This window comes from Aureobasidium namibiae, assembly GCF_000721765.1.
Source record: "Aureobasidium namibiae CBS 147.97 unplaced genomic scaffold scaffold_4, whole genome shotgun sequence".
NCBI lineage: Eukaryota > Fungi > Ascomycota > Dothideomycetes > Dothideales > Saccotheciaceae > Aureobasidium > Aureobasidium namibiae.
In genome coordinates this window covers 374312-394732 of record NW_013581205.1, presented here as the reverse complement: position 1 = coordinate 394732, position 20421 = coordinate 374312, and the positions used below count along the sequence as shown (strand labels likewise).

General features: G+C 51.3%; 8 protein-coding genes across 8 annotated transcripts; 4 read left to right on the top strand and 4 right to left on the bottom strand.

Moving 5' to 3' along the window:
- Nucleotides 1-152: 152 nt before the first annotated feature.
- Nucleotides 153-879, top strand: M436DRAFT_41182 (uncharacterized protein; the record flags this gene model as incomplete). The annotated part of the gene is made up of 2 exons (XM_013574026.1): nt 153-276; nt 341-879. The coding sequence occupies 2 exons, from the start codon at nt 153-155 to the stop codon at nt 877-879; spliced, it is 663 nt and encodes a 220-aa protein (XP_013429480.1).
- A 338-nt stretch (nt 880-1217) lies between these two features.
- Nucleotides 1218-2727, bottom strand: M436DRAFT_70844 (ethanolamine-phosphate cytidylyltransferase; the record flags this gene model as incomplete). Its single annotated transcript, XM_013574297.1, has 4 exons — nt 1218-1565; nt 1620-2349; nt 2427-2647; nt 2713-2727. The coding sequence occupies 4 exons, from the start codon at nt 2725-2727 to the stop codon at nt 1218-1220; spliced, it is 1314 nt and encodes a 437-aa protein (XP_013429751.1).
- A 914-nt stretch (nt 2728-3641) lies between these two features.
- Nucleotides 3642-4599, top strand: M436DRAFT_41733 (uncharacterized protein; the record flags this gene model as incomplete). The annotated part of the gene is made up of 2 exons (XM_013574122.1): nt 3642-3856; nt 3909-4599. The coding sequence occupies 2 exons, from the start codon at nt 3642-3644 to the stop codon at nt 4597-4599; spliced, it is 906 nt and encodes a 301-aa protein (XP_013429576.1).
- Nucleotides 4600-6300: 1701 nt separating this feature from the next.
- M436DRAFT_42012 (uncharacterized protein) lies at nt 6301-7095 on the bottom strand (the record flags this gene model as incomplete). Its single annotated transcript, XM_013574176.1, has 3 exons — nt 6301-6700; nt 6753-6785; nt 6857-7095. The coding sequence occupies 3 exons, from the start codon at nt 7093-7095 to the stop codon at nt 6301-6303; spliced, it is 672 nt and encodes a 223-aa protein (XP_013429630.1).
- Nucleotides 7096-8773: 1678 nt separating this feature from the next.
- On the top strand, nt 8774-10107 carry M436DRAFT_70841 (uncharacterized protein; the record flags this gene model as incomplete). The annotated part of the gene is made up of 2 exons (XM_013574296.1): nt 8774-10012; nt 10051-10107. The coding sequence occupies 2 exons, from the start codon at nt 8774-8776 to the stop codon at nt 10105-10107; spliced, it is 1296 nt and encodes a 431-aa protein (XP_013429750.1).
- Nucleotides 10108-10183: 76 nt separating this feature from the next.
- M436DRAFT_70840 (uncharacterized protein) lies at nt 10184-11956 on the top strand (the record flags this gene model as incomplete). Its single annotated transcript, XM_013574295.1, has 1 exon — nt 10184-11956. The coding sequence occupies one exon, from the start codon at nt 10184-10186 to the stop codon at nt 11954-11956; it is 1773 nt and encodes a 590-aa protein (XP_013429749.1).
- A 395-nt stretch (nt 11957-12351) lies between these two features.
- On the bottom strand, nt 12352-13629 carry M436DRAFT_79743 (uncharacterized protein; the record flags this gene model as incomplete). Its single annotated transcript, XM_013574393.1, has 1 exon — nt 12352-13629. The coding sequence occupies one exon, from the start codon at nt 13627-13629 to the stop codon at nt 12352-12354; it is 1278 nt and encodes a 425-aa protein (XP_013429847.1).
- Nucleotides 13630-16574: 2945 nt separating this feature from the next.
- M436DRAFT_79742 (plasma-membrane proton-e) lies at nt 16575-19749 on the bottom strand (the record flags this gene model as incomplete). Its single annotated transcript, XM_013574392.1, has 2 exons — nt 16575-19165; nt 19317-19749. The coding sequence occupies 2 exons, from the start codon at nt 19747-19749 to the stop codon at nt 16575-16577; spliced, it is 3024 nt and encodes a 1007-aa protein (XP_013429846.1).
- Between the last annotated feature and the right edge of the window lie 672 nt (nt 19750-20421).

The following is a 20421-nucleotide window of genomic DNA, read 5'->3' as shown; positions in this document are numbered from 1 at the left end:
CGACGAGCGTCGGTTGTTCTTGGCGCGGTCCGGCTGGAAGGTGCCAAACAGCTGTTCAATGTTTAGGGGGGGGAAGCATCTTGTGCTGTTTGTCCTTGCTGTCCTGTCACGTCTCTTGTCATTTACGAATAACGACCTTCATCATGCACTCGATGCTGTTCTCAGTGCTTGCATTTGCAGCCCTGCTGCTGCCGACCCACGCCCTCTACTTCTACATTGACGGCCCCTCCCAAAAGTGCTTCTTCGAAGAGCTCCCCAAGGACACCCTGGTAGTTGGTGAGTAGCCGCTACTAGCATTTCATCTCTGACTCCTAGTATTCTGTTCTAACACTGCTCTCAGGCCACTACACCGCCACACAATGGAACGAGGCATCCCGCAGATACGAAGCCAACCCTGACATGGGCCTCTACATCAGCGTCGACGAAATCTTTGACAACGATCACCGCATCGTCTCCCAGCGCGGCAACGACAAAGGCCGCTTCACCTTCTCCGCCGCCGACTCTGGCGACCACCGCATCTGCTTCACCCCCACCAACGTCCCTTCCGCTCAAGGCTGGCTCACCGGCGGCTCCTCAGCCGGCAACATCAAACTCGAAGTTGACATGGCCATTGGCGAGACCTCGCGCATCGAGAGTGACGACAAGCATAAGCTCAACGACATCGTGTCCAAAGTCAAGGATTTGAATGCTAGACTTACCGATATTAGAAAGGAGCAGGTTTTCCAGAGAGAGAGGGAGGCTGAGTTTAGAAACATGTCCGAGCACACCAATGCTCGTGTTGTGCGTTGGACTCTGGTGCAGCTTGCTATCTTGGGTGTTACTTGTGCATGGCAGCTTTCGCACTTGAGAAACTTCTTCATCAAGCAGAAGCTCACTTAGAGGCTGTTTGGCTGCTTCGTTTCTCCTCACAAAAGAATCTTATATTACTTCTTTGCTCTTTTTTCATCCAACGAAGTATGGCATACATGACACCCTTGAAGAACGAGCAGGCTTCATTGAGAAATCTTATTCGAAATGGCCCTCTGCAAACCTGTCTCTGCTCTCGAAGCAATTGTGCCTTCTAACAGACCGTATGGCTAAGATAGACCGTATAGCTAACACGAGTCGCTGTGAGAGTAATGACAAATCCCAGCACGAGTGAAGAAATGATTCGAGAACTGCCAGAGGAAACAAGGAGACATGAATTATTCGTCTTTTAACTTTTCGAGATCATTCGTTCATGCAAGCGCAGCTTTGTCCTTCTCGGCCTTTTCCCTCTCCATTTCTTCTCTTCTGCGCACTGCCTCTTCGCCAATGCCTTTGACTCCCTTGACACGCTGACGCTCTTCGTATAGCTCTCTGCTCTTAAGAATGCGAGCTACGATCGAGTCTGCATTGACATGCGAGTATGGGTGTGATGTGATTTCCTTGAAGATACCCATTTCCTTTGCATCCGTGTAAAAGTCTTGGCCTGGAGGTGCTGACACAGTGGGTCCGTGGTAGACTGCTTGCACGGAGTAGGGTAGTGATTCGAGGAAGCCTTTGCTGGGCACTGTGGGTGCCATGAAGATGAGGGAGGAGATGTACTGGTGTTCTTGTCAGCTGCACATCATGGATGGTCTGGCCAGACTGAGACTTACCTTGCATTGCAGAACGCAGAGACCACGCTCAAAGATGTTCATGATGGGATAGTTGATGCCCTTGTAGTCGTTGATGGCTTCGTCGCTGTGCACGCCTGCAACGACGTAGACAGGGCTGTACTCCTTGTTCCATCCTTTTTGCTTGGCCTCCTTCTCTTCAGTCTCTACGACTTGCTTGAGGAACTCGATGTGACCAGTGGAGAAGAGGTCAAAGCCGCCGTCGACGTAGACGACCTTCTGGTCAGGTTGTGGAGAAGTTCCGTTGACCTTCTTCAGAAAAGAGCCATTCTGGTGGAAGGCCTGTTGGTTGGAGTGAGCAGAACGCCAACTCCAGACCTCGACTAGAGGGTTGTTGCCAGACTCGTCGGTCGCGTATTCTCTGATTCTCTCCTTCATGTCTTCTCCTGTGCCTTTTCTCTCCTCTTGACCGCCCGGACCCTCCTGACCTTCTAGTAGAGCGTCGAGATCCTTGATGAAGTGTGATTTTGTGCATAGCAACATGCGTCCAACAAGGTCGGTTGTGCTGATACCAGGAGTGCGTTTGACGACCTTGAAACGGCCAGCCTCCTTGACAAATCTATAGCAGTCGTAGCCGTTTGCGTCCGAAGTGATGTCGTCGCCGTGAACGACGTACTTGGCACCGTAGTGAGAGATCCATGGTAGAGAAGTAACATAAGGGGCGTGAGGAATGGACTTGGTAGCCCAGCGGCATGCATCAACAGCAGCGCAGCTAAACGGAAAGGTTCAGCTTCACTTGGACACAGCCAGGGCACAGCAAGGTAAAGTGCAGGAAAAGTCGAGTATTACCGTTCGTCCAGAGTCATGACAGTAGGCCCCTTGTTTTCGAGGATGGCCTCATCCGAATGCACGCCGACAAGAAGTTCGGTCCCTAGACGGCGAGCCTGGAGCATGGCACCGGCATGGCCGTGGTGGGCAAAGTCGAAGCATCCATCGACCCAGACACGGTCGTCGCTGATTGGGACGTCTTGTTGAGGGTCGACAGGCCACTTACCGGGAGCTGGAATGCTCTGCGAGACGGTCAGCGTCTCTGAGGGTTACGACGGGGCGTTGGGCATGGAGCGTCATGTTGTACCTCGGTGGAAGACATGGTTACGGGTTTGTTACAGTCTTTGTGTTGGACAAGAGAGGAGAGCTTGGAGAGACGTCAACGTCAACGTCAACATCAATGTCGAGTCGTGGTGGGGCAGGTGCAGATTGGCAGTGGGGAGGGGCTTGCGCTTGGACGGACGGCAAGAGTTCCGTTCACCATCCAGGGGAGTCTTGTTTCACCAAACCGAGCACTTCCAACCACGCCCATTTGTTCTGTCTTGCCTCCTTGCTCGCGTGGGAGATTTGACACGCGTTTATGTCGTAGAGGGCTGGCTCCTTTACAAAGCAAACGTAGTTGCAGCGCAACAAGGCCGGCCGAAGCGTCGACGAGGCTTCTCTCGAATCTCGATCCGCTTGATGCGAAGCTGCATACAGGGTCTACCCCTGAGTAATTGTCCGTTAGACGTCGGCAGGGCTGGCTCTCACAAAGTATAAGCGTCCAGAGTCAAGATGGCGCCCGACCCGTCGCCAGCGCCCAGCGCATCCATCTTCGGCAGGAAGCCCTCCATCTTCTCCACCAAGAAGCTGCCCTCGCGCAAGGAATCCTCGTCCGTCGCTCCCATCTCGCCGCTGGCAACAGACGACTTGTCGCCCACCGCCCGCAGAGACTCGTCCGTCACATCCATACCCTCGTCAGTCGCTGAAGGAGACATTCGTCGCAGCGTATCGCTTCGCTCCCACGAGTCGCTGTCGTCCATACGCCACCACCACAAGGCTAGAGGCTCGTCGATAGCAATCCCATCTCGCTCTCCCATCCGCCTGCACCGTCAAAGCCGCTCCATTAGTGCAAATGCGACTCACACGCCCAAACCGCCCTTCAACACCACCCTGAGCCCTCAAAAGTCGTCGGATAGCTTCTCACGCGACCGCCAGTACAGCCTTGCTGAGCCCGTTCCCAAGACTCCCTTCTCCATGCTCGCCACTCCTTTCACCCATGGTCTCAAACGTGCAGAGACGGATCGTCCCTCGTTGAGCTCCTATGCCACCAACAACAGTTCTTTGAACTTGATTCCTTCCAACACCCCAGTCCCACAGACAAACCTGGCCCACGTGCCTGCCGCTCTTTTATCCCACATCCATGCTACTTGTCGCAAGCGTATAGCCACTCTGGAATACCTTCGCAAAGTGTATGTCCATGGTTACCTGCTGAAATTGACTCTCGCAACTGACATACTGCAGACATGAAGGCCACATCTACTACTTCAACACTCTCCTCTACACTCCCTCCAACCTAAATCAATTACCATCCATGCACTACTCTAAGCTGGGTCGCCGAGCCTCCAATTACCTGCTTCTCGGCACCTCAATACCTCCCCTCCTCGATATGAACTCCGATAATCCCTTGGACTACCTACGCTCTCTTGCTGCTCTGCTATCAGAGTACGACACCTACCAACAACTCAACAATCCTGACGCCTCGGTCGGTGCCCGTGGTCGCATGGGCGCCATGTTCAAGAGTGGTATGCGCGGAGTCAAGGGTCGCAGATCTAGCAGTGTCGCTATCGAGAGCCTGTCCGAGTCGGTCGAGAGTGCCCAATTGGACTTTCTGCCCATGCCCCCCGTCTCGTCTGGGAATTTGCCAGAATTCACGTATCTGCAGACTCCCTCTCTGCCTTTTGATCCGGATTTTCACACCGCTTTTGCGACTCTGGCCGATATTCTTATCGACACATATTCTGGAGTAGTCCAACTCTTGCCAAACGCAGAGGCAATAGGACCTGGTGTCGGTGAAGCCTTCGGCAAAGCAGACAAGATTCTGCGCAAAGTGCTTGTGCAGAATGCTACTCAGGAACTCGGTGACACGACTCGTCGCGAAGTTCGCACCGAGATTGGTGGCCTCAGTCGACTGGTTTTGGGGGGTCTCATGTGAGACTGCTTCTTGCATTTTCTTTTCCTCTTCAAACTTGATGAGGATGGTCACCGCACCACCTCGCAAGCATAATGATCAGGTTGCTGTTTTATCGAGCGATGGCGTCGGGGGGTTTTGTATCGTTTGGTCGGAGCAGTCATGACTTGGATACGTCATGTTCCCTTATTATATTTCTAGTCATATTCTTTCTATACCCTATTTCTAGCATCTTGTACACAGACAGACTGTTTTCTTGGTCAGGAATAGAGCGATGATGACGATACTTTGGTGTTGTTTTGATGTCTGTCAAATTTCAGCACTCACCGCTCCTACAAGCATTTTCAATTTCGTTTTTCAACCATCTATTTCTTCTACCATTACTACATTCTTGAATATCACTCTGACGGAACATATATCACATCTCTATGATTACAGAATCCCAAATACAACGGTCACCCGGAAGTATAACACCACTCTTCATCGTACATTGTTCAAGCAAGCTTCGGTTGCTCCATACTACGACCGCTGCGCTGCGCATTCCTCACACCTCAGGATCCGCACATAAGGCCAACCACCTCTTTCGAGTCCCAAATTCCACTCTACGCGAAACACTCACCCTCTGTTTTTTTTTTTCGCAAACCACACAAGTCAAACCATTCACAAACAATTCACACCGAGAACGCAAAAGAATTATGCCAATCGATATAATACACCCGCACATTTCTCACCACGACAATTACTTCATCATCAACAATCCAGGCATCTACCGCACAAACCTGCTGCAATTCCTACAATCGTGTATCAGTGGCAGTGGATCTCCAAAACCAGCTTTTCAACCACAACGACCATCGATACCATCGAGATCCCTCACATCTTCGTCGTCGGAAATCGTTCTGGTGACTACAGGACCAACTGCGCCTAATGTTACACTCACGCCCTCTACTACTCTTTTTGGTGGTGCAGTGGAGGAAGATGTACAGGATAAAAGGTTCTTGAGCGTGCCTGGGGTGGACTTGGTGAGGAGGATGGTTAGGGAGAGGCACAGAGAAAGGGAAAGGGCTTGTGAGGGAAGCTACAGGTGTAGGTGTAGGGGGTGTGGGAAGAAGAGAGTAAGCAGGATTGCGACGATCAAGAGGAGGAGGGAGAGGAGAGAACGGGCTGTGGAAGGAGAGAGAGAGCGGGATGCAGAGGGTGAGAGGAGTGAGGTTGAGGGGTGAGTGTGAGGTCTGAGGATGTTACGATGCTTTTATGATGATGGTTCTTTGATGGATGTATTATGAGGTATGAGATTTGACGCGAGATGTGTTGATGTGAATACTGTACTGGAGGAGTTTCTTGGCTGGGTTTTGTACTTTCCTGTAATCCCTCGTGTATACTATAGTCGCTTCTGCTATGGTCTCTCTTCCTTTGTTGTCACTGGGCCGATCAAGCATCCTCCTGGCTGGAGTCTTCTTCGATCCACCAGTGCACTGGTATCAATACCTCCTTGGTGGTTGGCAGTGTCCTTCAGTAATCTTTGCGTATGCTGCCCGGGTACTGAGAGTTGTGTCCAGATGTCGCCCTTCAGTCGAGGCACTGGTCTCGGTGTGGGTTGTTGGTTGCAAGGATCGCTTTCTTGCGGTCCTTGAGTCTTTCCTATGCTCACACCTTTTTCTGCTTCAGAGTGACTTTGAAGCTTCTCGGGTGTTAGCAACATCTCAAAAAATAATCCATATATAAAACTCACAAATGCAGGTTCTCCCTCGACCAACTCGGTTTATCCGGATCATCCTCCACCGGCTCCACCAAAAACATCTTCTTCATAACCTTGACAAAGTTCATATCCGCTCTTCTGCGTTTCTTGAAGCAGAAATAGCAAATCGTGTTCGGACCTATCAGATCCTTCATCGTTTGCTGTAAGAGTGGGAATGCAGGTTCGAAGTAGACGCATTCGGCTGCTAGAATGATGTCTGGATGCTGAGGTATAGCTTCTGGTGCTGGCTCGCCCCAATCGTATATTGAGGCTTTGACTTGAGGTTGGAGGTTGTTGAGGGCTATGTTGCGTTCCATTAAGGCGAGCATGGGTATTTGATCTGTGAGATGGAGAGGGTGGTCCAGGTGAAACCCTAGCGCCACGGCGAGACTAGTTCTTGTCAGTCATTCTCGTCAGTTGACTGGAGTTCAATACTACCCACCCGACTAAACCACCTCCAGCACCCAATTCGACTCTGTACGTCAATTAGCATGAATTACTTTCATAGGTACCATCGTTCTTGGCATACAAGGCAGGGAAACCAACATCGTTTTATCCTTGAACAGTTCTTTGTCCTGTCTGATCAAATACTTCGCCATCACCATACCAGCAGGCCACAACATGCCACCACACCCTTTCTTAAGATCTTCCTCCAATCTCAGGGGTGTGCTTAGCAAACCATCAAAGGTCACTTCCATGACGCCAGCTTGCTTGAGCTCTCGCACTGGCACTAGCTCTTCATCGATGTCGAAGACGCCATTGCTTTCGTCGTCTGATAGTGTCATTGCTGTTGTGTTTGAGAGGTGATTTGGGTGTGTTGGAGGAGGGATATTTGTTTGCCCTCGATGAGGTTTTTGGGATGGGAGAGGTGAGAGGTGGAAAGTTTAGGCTTGAGTTGCTGTGGGTCATGGGGCGGAGGGCTTCTAGATCTTTTGGATAATTATGGCAGAGCTTCATGCGACTGCCGAGGACTGTCCTTCTCGACGCGTCCTACAAGATGACAATTGAGATGTGATATCGCAGGTCTTTTGATCACACATCGTCATGACAAGCACTCTCTTACTGCTGAGTCCTCCAGAACCGTTGTATCTGCTCGCATGGCCTCGAGACACGCCGCTATCTGTACGCTCGCCAATCGGGTCCATGTCGAAATAGCTCTCCTCAAGGCATCCGCTGTCAGCTACGAGATACCGTCTCCAATGCATAGACTTCGAAAGCACCCATGTTTGGTGACGGAAGACATGGTCCTTCAGCAAAGTCCACCAAAATCTCAGTCATCACTTCTTTCTCCTACGGTGTTGGGAAGTGGCTCTCTTCTAAACATTGCTTCAAGACCTTGCAGCTCACGTCTGAATGCCACCATGCGACATACAACAGCATACCGCATCGAAGTATGCCACAGACAACCGCAGTGATGGGCGTTACACGACCGACACGAGCTGCTCAGACTCAAAGGGCCTATCACGTGTCATCTGTTGCCGCAACATTATCGAAGCACCATCACATAAGCTTTCTCCCGCTCCAAGCTTCGCTGTCACCTCTAACTCCCTCAAGCTATATATTGAAAGAATGTTGTGTCCTCTCCGCCCAGAAAAAAGCCGTGGTGGTGCAGTGGTCAGCACACCCGACCTGGTATCCTAAGTTCCTACGCTCGCGCATACCTAAGTTCCTAAGTCTCTCTCTCTCGAGGGTCGGGAGGTCGCAGGTTCGAATCCTGCTCACGGTGATTACATTTATTTTTGGTAATGCCTTGACTTACGTTCGTATAGTCTGGTCGTGGATCTTTAGTTGAGAACTTGTCGATGATGGTTTGATGGCTCTCAACTTACGAACTCCAGCATTATCGCCGAAATGCGACTCCGCAGACTAACACGTTCGCAACAGTCTGGTGCTACTCAGCCTGTATTTCTGAGTCTTGGTATACATATAGGGGAACATTCCTCGACCGGAAAGGCATGTGTCTCGGGAAGGTATCGATACAAGAACAATGGCCTTGAGGTTAGTCGTACGTTGGCCACAAAGTCAACTCGATAACGCCGATTGTTGCGCAATGACAAGAAACTTCGCGTTATCGTATGAGCTGAACGGGCTTCAGTCTCTTGATTTAATCTCTGGACTGGTTTGAGAAGTAGAGGCCTCCATCGATAATGTTTGTAGGTGTGGTGTCACTTGTCACCATCCCTTGCTTCCCAGCACGCAGATTCCAGCCCACCCTCGTCCATTCTTCAAACAGTCATTCCTCTAATAGGCAAGGCCACGTCAAGAGATCGCTATACACGTCTTCTCGCGTTAGAAGCGTGTACGGTGGCTGTACGAATATCCAATGAAGGGGTGAGTGGTGTCCCTCGTTCGTGCGCGCTTTTTCTGAACCACAGATTCTAACCTGCAACCAACACCAACCGCTGCTCAGGACTACGTGCAGACTGTCGCCGCTGTGAGCGATACGCAAGATTCGGTAGGAAGATGCGCAGCTCACCCTTCTTGGTACTCTTCAACTCGCTGGTCTCGGCATTGCCTCAAGTCGCATTTCCCTTCAACTCGCAGGTACCGACACTCGCACGAGAGGACCAAGCCTACGCCTTCCAACTCGCCTCTACTACGTTTGTCTCCGATGATGGCAGCGCATTAGTCTACAGCTTGGCGAGTGCACCTGCTTGGTTAAACCTGGACAGCGCAACACGGACGTTGTATGGCAAGCCTGGTCAAGGAAATACTGGTCCGAACGTCTTCAAGATTGTGGCAACAGCCGATGATGGGTCGGTTGCAATGGATTGTACTTTGGTGGTGGCAAGCAATAGTGCTCCGGCTCTGGTGGGCAACATCTCAGCAGATTTGGCAAGGACAGGACCCTTGTCAGGTCCAACAACCTTGCTATTGCAACCATCAAGCGCCTTTGCAATCACGTTCTCGAATAATCTGTTTGGGGATTCGGACACTATCCAGTCTTACTATGCGACAATGGCTGATCGGACACCGCTTCCGTCCTGGCTCAAGTTTGATAGCAGCTCTCTGACATTCTGGGGTATGACGCCTGTGTTGGTGATGGGATCACAGACTTATGAAGTCGACTTCATTGCGTCGGACGTGGCTGGCTTTGCAGGAGCAACGACAACCTTCAACTTGCTCATCAGCAGCAATCAGCTGGCATTCCACCCACAAACGGAGAATTTTACGGTTACGCCAGGGGAACCGATTATTCTGGGCCCTTTCATCAATCAGCTACGTATCAACAGCGGACAAGTTACGATCAGCCAGATGCAGAAAGTGGTTGCAGAGACGCCAGATTGGCTCAGCTTCCAAAACAGCACTCTCAAGTTGGAAGGAACGCCTTTACACAATTTCGAGTCTAAAAGCGTATCCATCACAGTGACAGATACATACGGAGATACAGCAGTCAAGAATATCTTCCTTCATACCACGAACGCGTCGCTGTTCAACGATGAGGTTGGAAATCAGACTGCGACAGCTGGAAAACCGTTCGCTTACACGTTCGGTCAGCTCGTATTGACTCAGAGTGCTACAAGTCTCAGTGTCGATGTTGGCTCTGCCTCCTGGTTGCAGTATGATGCGAGCAAACGCAAGCTTCAGGGCATACCACCAACCACATCCAAAGCTTCAGCAAACATCATCACAGTGACTGCATCGTCGGGTTCGCAATCCGAGACTCAGATATTCTACATCAACCTGAAAGCAGCTGCAGCTGTGGCGACATCACATACCATTTCGAATACTACACCGAGCTCGACTTCGACCTCCTCTTCCTCGACCACAGCCTCGCCCACGAAACCCAAAGATAAGAGTATGACAGCGGGCATGATAGTAGGCATCACAATTGGCTGCCTGGCGATCTTGGCCTTGTTCTTTGCCGTTGCAATGTTGTGCTGCCGCCGCAGAAAGAAAGAACCTCGCAGGAAGATAGAAAAGAGCGATATCAGACCGGTCTTACCATATGGCGATCAGGAGCCTATAGTGGCAGAAGGCGAATACGACGAGGAAAAATACATTGGCTCGCCAGTCAAGCATTCACCAGACGAGCCACCTCAGTTGGAAGTCGACCTACCAACAGCAATGCAGCCACCAACGAAACCGCGATATTTTCTAGGCGGGAGGGATGCTCGTCAAAGTAAACTATCTGTAGTCAGTTCGCTGGGCGATGGCGAAGCAGCGATACAAGCAGATACAAATATTCCAGTATGGGGTCGGGATTCGGGTACCACACATACACCGCATCACAGTTATTCAGCAGCCACAGAATTGGCGAGGCAGAACAGTCGAGATTCTCGGCAAAGATTGTCCGAGTTTGGGAGATTGTCTCCTAGCAAACGTGCTTCGAGACTTATTCAAAGCTGGCATCCAGGTTTGGGGATTACGACGAGGGGAACTGTGATTCATCGACCGAACAGAAAGAGCAGGTTGAGTAGCACCTTCTCTATGACAAGAGATCGGAGCAGCCGAGGCTCCCTCAACACATACGGAACCAGTATACTGTCCACCAAGCCAGACTACCCTGCTTCAAACTCGAACAGGAACTCAGCTACGATAGGCCCTGTATTAGTCCCTGATGGGGAAAAGCGCCGCTCCCTGACAGAATCACAAAAGCGTCGCAGCATCCGCATAGTCAGCCAAACCGAGAGTGTCGTAGATCGCAGACCTCTGGCCGAAAAACGACAATCCTTCATCCGCAATCGAGCAAGCAGCAGCGTCATGAGTCCAGTTCTCTTCGCGTCCTCCCGACGCTCCTCAAACATGGGCTTATACAGCAATCTCGGCTCCATAAAAGGCAGCCCTAGCATACGTCGCCAAACAACCTCTTCATCTCTGCTTGAACCACCGGCACGAAACCCTCGCCGCTTAGTCTCTGGCCCACATATCTTCCCTCCTGGTCTACCACGAGCAATAACTCCATCACCTTCCCGCTCTCCTGAGAGAAACAGTCAGCTGCGTGCTGCGAATAACAACAGTCCTACTCTACCTCCCGCAAACACAGCAGACAATTGGACAACAACAACAGACACCAGCAGCTCCCTCTCCCGCGACAATTCCGACGCAAAAGCCGCAGCCCAATACGCCGAGTACGCTCTAGAGATGGAATTGCCACGACACCAACGCACTTGGGTCCGGCCAGGGGAAGCGTCGCCCACGCCTCCCCCTAGCAGCATTCTGCGCATCGCAAGCAATAGCAACAACCGTGAAGCTGCGCGGCGTAAATGGGCCGAGAAACTCAATCGCAACAGTTCTGGAAACTTGGCTTCGAGGAGCCCGTCACCGCTGCGGGTCACGCTGAGTGGTGTCAGTGCATCGAGAATCAAAGGCAGGAAGCAGAGATTAAAGAACACTGCTGCCTCTTCTGATGACGACAAAGAGAACAAGACTGAAGATCGCCTGAGTAAACTTGTTAGTAACGACAGTTTCAGCGGTGCTAAGCACATGCGAGGAAGGAAGAGCTTGGTGCAAGTGGAAGCTGGAAATAGGATTAGTAGTTCGAAGGCTAGAGTCGAGGATCCCGACATCACTGTCGTTAGGCACTCAACTGGCGATGACGGATGGGAAGATGTGGTCGGCGAGGATGCTCTATCTGTCCAGGGTGTAGCAAAGGGCGTGTTAGCGTCTTCGCCGTCTAATGCTAGTAGTGTCAGGTTTCTTTAATGTTGGTACGAGGCACAGACGAAAAGACATAGATTATTTAGTCACGAAAGTACGAATGTCGATTCTTCTTTAGTGTTGTGCCATGTCTTTCTTCGTTCCAGAGTTGTAGCAGTGGAGTGACATTGAATTCGTCTGTATCTATGTGATATATATGAATGCGTATATGTCTAAATCGTTCCGTTTGTGTTGATGAAGGGTAGCTTTGAAGCACGAGAAATGAACAGTGTTGAAGATCTTGACGATCGAGCGAAAAAGAATGGATTGTTTGTATAAAGAAAGGTAGAGAACTGAAGTCTGGCTTGGGATAGTCTCTATATCGAGGTATTGACCAGGAATGGTGTTCGAGATGATGGTGAGTCTGTCCCGGAATCATTGTTTGCAGATCATGTCGACTTTCAAGCACTGCTGACAACCTCTGCTGATTGTGTCGGAGTGACGATATTCTTCGTCTGCTTTGCATGCTTCTTGTTGCCCTTTGTCTTTTTGTGAGACTTGCTCTTATGCTTCCTGGTCTTGGTCTTCTGACTTCTGGATAGGTCGGATCTGTGATCTTCTTCATCGATTTCATCTTCTTCATCTTTCTCGTCGAAATCTTCCTCGTCCTCGGGCTCTTCTTCAGGGTCTTCCTTGTCGTCGTCCTCATCTGGTGGATCTGTGGTAGTTGGCTCTTCTGATGCAGTCTTTGAATAGCGGGGAGGCGGTGTTGATAAGAGGGTTGAATTTCCCGATGATGGTGATGCAGACTTTGACGACAAAGCGGTAGCGTTAGCTCCTCCAACGGATTCTGATGAGAGTAGGGTAGCAGAGTAGTCGGAGGTACGAGAGGCGTGCTTGGAGTTAGAGTAGCGACTTGAAGAAGCAGTGTAGTAATTGCTGACGCTGTGCATTGAGGAGGAGTTGTTCGACACATCAACACCATCGCAGAGGAATTTTGCGCTCTTGTACTTTGCTCCCTTGGGCTTTATCATCAAATCCCTACTGTGCAATCTCTTCTCATCATCTTCATCATCTTCAGCATCCTCCATGTCTTCACAAGATCCTTCGTTGGCGGTGGAAGCTTCCTCCTTACACTTTCCATCATGATAGACAATGATCCTGCATGCCTTGGAGGTGGAATCGTCATAATCATCATCTTCGCCATCCTTGTTCTTCTTCTTGCTTTTCTTCTCGCCGACGGAGAACTGGTAGGATTGGAAGTGCCTTTTGTGCAGTGTGTGGCACTTGCCTTCCTTCATCTTTTTGCCTCTGCCGTTGCCTCTTTTCTTTTCGCAATCGGTTTGTTTGAAGCGGAGAAGTCTGGCTCTGACTCCTTTGCCTGCTTGAAAGCTGGTGGTGCTACCCAGAGCGGAAGCTCCAGAGTTGGGTTCGTTGATATCGTCGAGCTCGTCATCATCGTCTTCTTCGGTGTCGGTGAGAACTTCGGCATCTTCCAAGTCGACAAGGTCGTTAGTGTTGGAAAATTGTGCGGTTTGGCCGTTGTAACTATTGATCTCATGGAGGACTATGTCGGCATCGTTGATGACAGAGGTCAGAAGGGTGGTGGCTTGGAATCCACCAGATGGAAATGCTGAAGAAGCGATATCAGGCTTGTTGGAGACCTGTGCAATGGCACCATAGTGAGGTAAAAACCCAAAGAACAGCAAACAAAGGCTCATAGTTAAACAGCCGACCATGGTTGTTCCTTCCTTGTGCATGTAAAGTTGAAAAAAGATAAGGGCAGGAAATCGCGATCCTTGAGTCCTTTTACATCCCAACGATGAGGTTCACAATCCCAACACGGCTTACATGGCTAACTTAGGAGGCATGAAAAGTGTTGATATATATGGCATGATCAATTGTTAATAAAGTCAACATCATGGAGAGATGTGGAGTATCTACGCCTGGCAACCAATCACAACAGTTGCAGGTGGATCTACACTTCAAGATCATCGCACTTGACTGAGCAACTCCTCATATTCAACATTGTTTATGTGTTTCGATCGCAGCCTGCAGCGTTGGTACTGTTTGGCGTAGGAAATCATAATTTGTGTCCCAGTATTTTGACGACTTACGTGTGGATGGAAGGGGTAGCACTCATCAACTCAACAAAACGAGGGCTCGTAGCATCATGAGGTCAATGGCCGATTTGCAATTCCGTGAGCACATCGTGCCTCCTAGTGATAGCATACATAGCTGTCCCAGAGCGGTGCGTCAAATCTCGTGATCGATTTGGTGTACACTATCTGAGCGGACAACTTAAGAAGCTGCAGAAAGTCATGAAATAGCGTCTGCTCGGTTTCAACAGAGGCGATCAGCTCGGACTCGCGATGAAGATGAAAGTGTCCAATTGTCTGGCAAGACTTACTCTTCGATATGTGTTTGGAGGCATTCGCTCTCCAAGTGAGCGAGAAGCGAGAGATAGAGATAGAGATGTTGGGTGTCAGGTGTGTAGTATTGACCACTCTTTGCCCTTAAGCTATCGAGAGAAGTTGACCATATGAGTGGTGAATGATCCCTTCTCCTTCCTCCTAGTTGGCGAGCTGTTTGCGTGAACTACTTGCCAATGCACATCGTCGTACTCAAGATGTGTTTGAGAAACTGTGTGGTGATAGATATCGTTGTGTGTCTACAGTGTGTTGCGTGCAAATGTCTTCCTAGTACGTGATGTGTTAATATCGACCCTCAAAATAAACACTAGAGCACACGGGTACAAAACAAGAAGGGGTCTTCGAAACCGGTCTTTTGCATGAAGTTCGTCTTTACTCATCTATGAAGAGCACCAGCCATCTGCCAAGTCAATCTTCCGTGGTGTGAAAGACGCTCCATCTTGAATGAAACACGATGATGCATATACGAGAATTGCGATAGCCACCGTGACAAGAAAGTCAAGCAAGGACGTCAAGGCAAAGGTCAAAGTCATGCATACTAACGACGAAGTGAGGTTGGGAGCTGCACTCCCAAAAGTCTTGTCAGTAACAGCCAAGAGCCTTGTTCCCTCGCCCATACCAACCTCTCCGCATCCCCAACACTTCTCCGGTACAAGGGCAGAAGATGAGGTTGGAGGTGATGCATGATGTCTCGTCGCCCGTTTCGCATCGCAATGCTGCCAATGCATGACCAAAAAGTGTAACACGGGCATTTGCGGAGAAGAAGTGGTTGGGGGTTGGGGTTGCGGGTTTCAACTTCTCGAGTCTTTGCTAGGCGATATATTGGCATCTAGCCTCATATGCAAGCACGCACACGACAGAGCGCCCAAGCCAAGAGCTTTCCGAGGTGTAAAGACAAACCATAAAAAAAGTTATGTCCGGGTGTGAAGAACAAGTCAGCCCTTCGAGGGAGGCTTGAGCTAAGCTCGACACTTTTTTTTGTGGGTGGTGTAAGGTCGGGGCTCTCATACACTTTTTGCTTGGGGGTGTCGGCCCGTGCTTCGGTATGACCATTATTTGCAGTAGTCTCCCAAAAGTGCCACTGCGTCCGTAAAGGTCTCGGCATGGAACAGTCAAGCCAGGATACCAAGACTTTGACAGAAAATACCTCGTCTCGAACCAGAATAAAGGCCAAGCCCGTGACAAGACGACCTGAAGGAACAAGACTGACAAGCAACTGAGAATGAACAGACGAAAATATGTCGGTCCCGAGCATTTGTCTGCGTTTGAGATCTTGCAGCTTTTCGCGGCTGTGGGTGGTTAAACCTTCAGTCAACCCTTTGAATTTTGATGCAGCTTAATCTGGTTAAACAGCAGAGTTTCACCGTCGGCATTGAGACCTTGATGAGAAGAGTGGTTTCGACGGGATTTCTGGAACATGCAAAGAATACAGCTCGTGTGCATCGCGAACGTCCAACCAGACCCTAGCCAAAGTTCTTGGTTCTGCTTAAACGCTCTGTTCGTTTGAGAGAGAAAAAAGGCCCTAGCATCGTGTCATGTTTCGGCTGGCCTCTTGGTGGTTCGTGTTGAAGTGATAGTCGACATGATCTTCTGCTCTGGCTGAAGGAGAAAAGACTACGAAGTAAGGCCGCGAGCAGCCCACGGACGACTCCACGGGGCCCGTAGGCCATGTCGTTCTAGCTGCTTCTCTCCATGGGGCCCATATCCACACACCCTCTTGTCAACTTTGCGGGACGGTGTCTCCAATTATTGTTTCCTTTGCGTAACATCTTGTCGCTCGCGGAACAGAAATGGCCGTGTCGGCTCACAGAGCCAAGCGCAGAATGCGAAACGCCGACTCGCCGTCGCCGATAAAGGGACGCGAAAATTTTTCGTCTTGGGTGTTTCATTTGTTTTTTTTCCCAGAGGTGATCGATACGATGTCCCATCGGCGAAGGATGAAGGTCAATGGTTACTTTTTTGCTGATCGCAATTGGACCAAGTGGGCGCTTGACCGTTGCTGACCATGACTTTGTCAAAATTGGCCATGGATGTTTCTTGTTTGTTTGAGGAAATTAGCAGAAAACCATTCAAAACAATCACAAGGCACAGTTGGAACAGAATTTGTTTTGTGAATATTTTTGTTTGGGGTATTACTCCGGATTATTCTACAAACGGAGGGCGTGCTATAGACACATTGTATTTAGAAGAAAAAGGAAAAAAAGTAAAATTAATAAGAACTCCGACGCAAGAAGTGAGCATCAAGGCATGATCTACTCCTCTTCATCTGCCTCGGTCTTGGCAGCAAGAGCCCAGCTGTCGGCACCGGTAATCTCGTCCTTCTCGTGGACGAGAGCAACCTTGGAGAGAGCAGCAATGATGTTCTCCATCTTGGTGTCGTGCATGTTGCGGTTCTTGCGACCGAGGTTGTTGAGCCAGGTGATCTGGTTGAGAAGGAAGTATACAATGGCGATAATGATGGTGACACCAATGGAGTAAGCCCAGACGACAACGACGGTGACAATGTCGGTCCAGCCATCGAGACGCTCGTTCTTGAAGAAGGCGGAAGGAGGAGAGGTGTTGGTAGGGTCACCAGACATCCAACCGAAGACACAGAAGATGGTAGCGAGGGCGTCAACACCGAGAATGGCGAGGATGAGCTGCCAGTTGGGGAAGGTCTTGCCACCACGGGTGACAAAGATGAGCCAATTCTCAGTAAGGGCAACCTCGAGGAAAAGAATCTCCTGAACTGAACCGAATCTCTGGACGATACCACCACGCTCAAGGAAGAGAGTGCCACGGATGATCCAGGTGCCGGTAGCGAGAAGGACACCGAGAATGACGGAGATGATCCAAATCTTGGGAAGCTGCCACTCGACGGGACGTTGCTCAGAGTGGGCGTTGTCGTAGGCAATGGCGACAGTGGCCAAATCGGCGAACAGAGCGATGAAGACGATGAGATCGGTACGGATGGTCTCGTTGATGATGATCATGGAGAAAGTAAGGTAAAGCTCCAAGTGCAAGCACAGGGCGATACGGTACTGGATGTAAGACTTCATACGCTGGAAGATCTGGCGAGCAGTCTTGATGGCGTAGACGATGGTAGAAAGACCGGGAGCAAGGAAGACAATATCGGCGGCAGCCTGGGCAGCCTCAGTGGAACCCTCGACGGCGATACCACAGTCAGACTTCTTGAGCGAGGGAGCGTCGTTGACACCGTCACCAGTCATGGCAGTCAAATGACCACGCTGTTGGAGCATCTCGACGACCTGGTACTTGTGCTCGGGGAAGACCTCAGCGAAACCATCAGCCTTCTCGACGAGATCGTGCTGGGCAGTACCGGAGAGACCACCGTGGATAAGCTTGGTAGAGTTGTAAACCTTGGTACCGAGAGCAAGCATCTTGCAAGTCTCCTTGGCGATAGCGATAGCGTCACCAGTAAGCATCTTGACGGGAACACCAAGCTGCTGGGCCTCGATGATGGTCTGGGCAGTGTCCTCACGGGGAGGGTCGAACATGGAAAGCATACCGAGAAGGATCCAGGGCTCGTCGTTCTTCTTGTAGGCGACACCGAGAGAGCGGAAACCACGGCGAGCGAACTCAGTAGCCTTGTCTCTGAAGAGGTCGGCGGTAGCCTTGTCGCATTCGGTCAGGTTGAGGACAGCCTTGGGGGCACCCTTGGCGCAAGTGTAGGTGTCACCACGGAGAGTGCAGATAGCAGTGATACGCTTGGAGACGGGGTCGAAGGGGGTGAATTTCTCGGTCTTCCACTCGTCCTTGAGGATCTCACGAGCCTTGGGGTAACGCTTGAGGGTAAGGATGGTGACCTTGTCGATGGGGTCGAGGGACTTGATGTTGTGGGAAGAAGCGAGAGCGGCGACAGCCATCATCCAGTTGACGTCTTGACCCTCGGCGACGAAAGGCTCACGGATGGAAAGCTGGTTGGCAGTAAGAGTACCAGTCTTGTCAGAGCAGAGGATATCAACACCAGCAAGGGACTCGATGGCAGTGAGCTTCTGGACGATGGCCTGCTGCTCGGCGAGGTAGGCGGCACCGACGGCAAGAGTGGTGGTGGTAACAACGGGAAGACCGACGGGGACACCGACGATCAGGAGGATCAGAGCGTAGCGGAGGAGGGTGTTCTGGGAGTCTTCGGGGGTGGCAATGTTCAGGTTGCGGAAGAAACCACCGATCCAGGCCATGAGGATGAAGAACATGACGAGGACGAGAAGAGCCGTACCAATGGAGTCCATGATGGCCTTGAAGTGACCTTGGTCCTTGGCGCCAGCGACGAGGGTAGCAGTGCGACCGACGAAAGAGTGCTTAGCGGATGCAACGATAACAGCGTAGGCCTTTCCGCGCTTGCAACCAGTGGTGTAGTAGACGACATCGCCCATGTACTTGTCGACAGCGAGAGATTCACCGGTAATGGCAGACTGATCAGTGGCGACGATGGGGACGCCCTGGTGGGCGATACCGGTCTCCTCACCCTCACCCTCCTCAGAGCCAGAAGGGTCCTCCTCAGGGTTCAAGGCGTGCTGCTCACGGAGCTCCTTGTACTTGGCGAAGTCCTCGGGGGTATCGTATTCACAGATAAGACGGGCGTCACCGGGGCAGGTCGAGCCCTCCTCGATGATGACGATATCACCGGGGACGAGCTCACGGGCGAGGATGTTTTGCTCTTGACCGTTGCGGACGACAGTGGTTCTCATGGCGATATCACCCTTGAGAGAGGCGACGACATCGGCAGCCTGCTTCTCCTGGTACCAACCGACGATGGCGTTGAGCACAAGAATACCGATGATGACACCGAAATCGATCCAATCACGCAGACCTGCTGCGAGAAGGACAGCAAGTTCCATAACTGCAGATGATTGGTTAGCGTTGTGTTTTGATTTTTGCGGACTGGCTTGCGGGATTTGCGGGGAAGCGGCATTAGAGGGCGAGCTAGTGCAAGCCGCCCAAGCCAGATCGACAAGCAAAAGCAAAAGCCAAGGTCAGAGATAGAGACGTACCATAAAGAATAGGGCCGGTAAAGAATGACAAGAATTTAATGAACAAGTTCTCCTTATCGGAGGAGATTTCGTTGAAGCCGAACTTCTTGCGGCGGGACTCGACGTCGTGGTTCGAGATACCTTGTCTGATGTCGGCCTCGAGCCAGTCGTCAGGGACGGTCATGTCCGAGGAGCCACCAGCGGCGCTCTTCTTCCAGAACTGCCATGACTTCTTGGGCTTGGCTCCGGCATCGTCGCCAGCCTCCTCGGCGGCGCGCTCCTTGGGGTCGCGGTAAGTAGAGATGTACTTCTGAAGAGCAGTGTACTCGTCGAGGTCTTCGATGGCGCCGGGGGCAGTCGACCACTTGCGAGAGGCGGCACGGTCGTTGTTGGGAGCACCGTTCTCGAGGTCCTTGTCGCTGAAGGACACACGAGGGGGGTTGGTTTCCGACATGTTGCTGATGCTGCACTGGCAGACCGCGGTCGATGGGTGAAGGAGTGGGATGGGTCGACTGGGTGAGCACCTGCGTGAACGGAAGAAGGAAGCTGAGGAATGAGGACGGACGAGCTCTTTTGAAGGAAGGCTGACCAGCGTGCGGTTGTATTTTCCGTGGCCGAATCTGCCGTTCCAGGCGGCCTGTGCGTCAGCTTGCACTTGCGGCGTGCCTCAGTGAAGGTAATTTGGCGACTCACCAGAGCGTTGGCCTGCGTTGCTTTGGTGAGGCATTTTTGGCCCCGACCATCAACAACTGACCAAGGGCCAGAGAGTCCCCAAGCGTCGCTCGCTCCAACAAGCTCCACCCCAATCCCAGGCCGATCGAAGCGCACCGACGTAATCCCACCCAGCCGTGCTAACCGGACCCTCGCTAGCTGTGCGACTGGCCCGCCTGACCGCAGAATGCCCCTAGAATGCTCCCAATACCGCTGCCGTTTGCTGCTTCTGGTAACGCGCGCCGCTGGGCCTGTCAAATTGTTCAATTTGCAGCGTCCTGCCTCGAGCCCAGCGCTGTCCACTGTCCAGAACCGCCAGCCCAGCACTGAGCAGCGAGCACACGACATGCTACCTAGTTCCATCATCATCAGGATGCCCTCACTCATCATCGCCGTCGCCTATCGCTTTCCATGT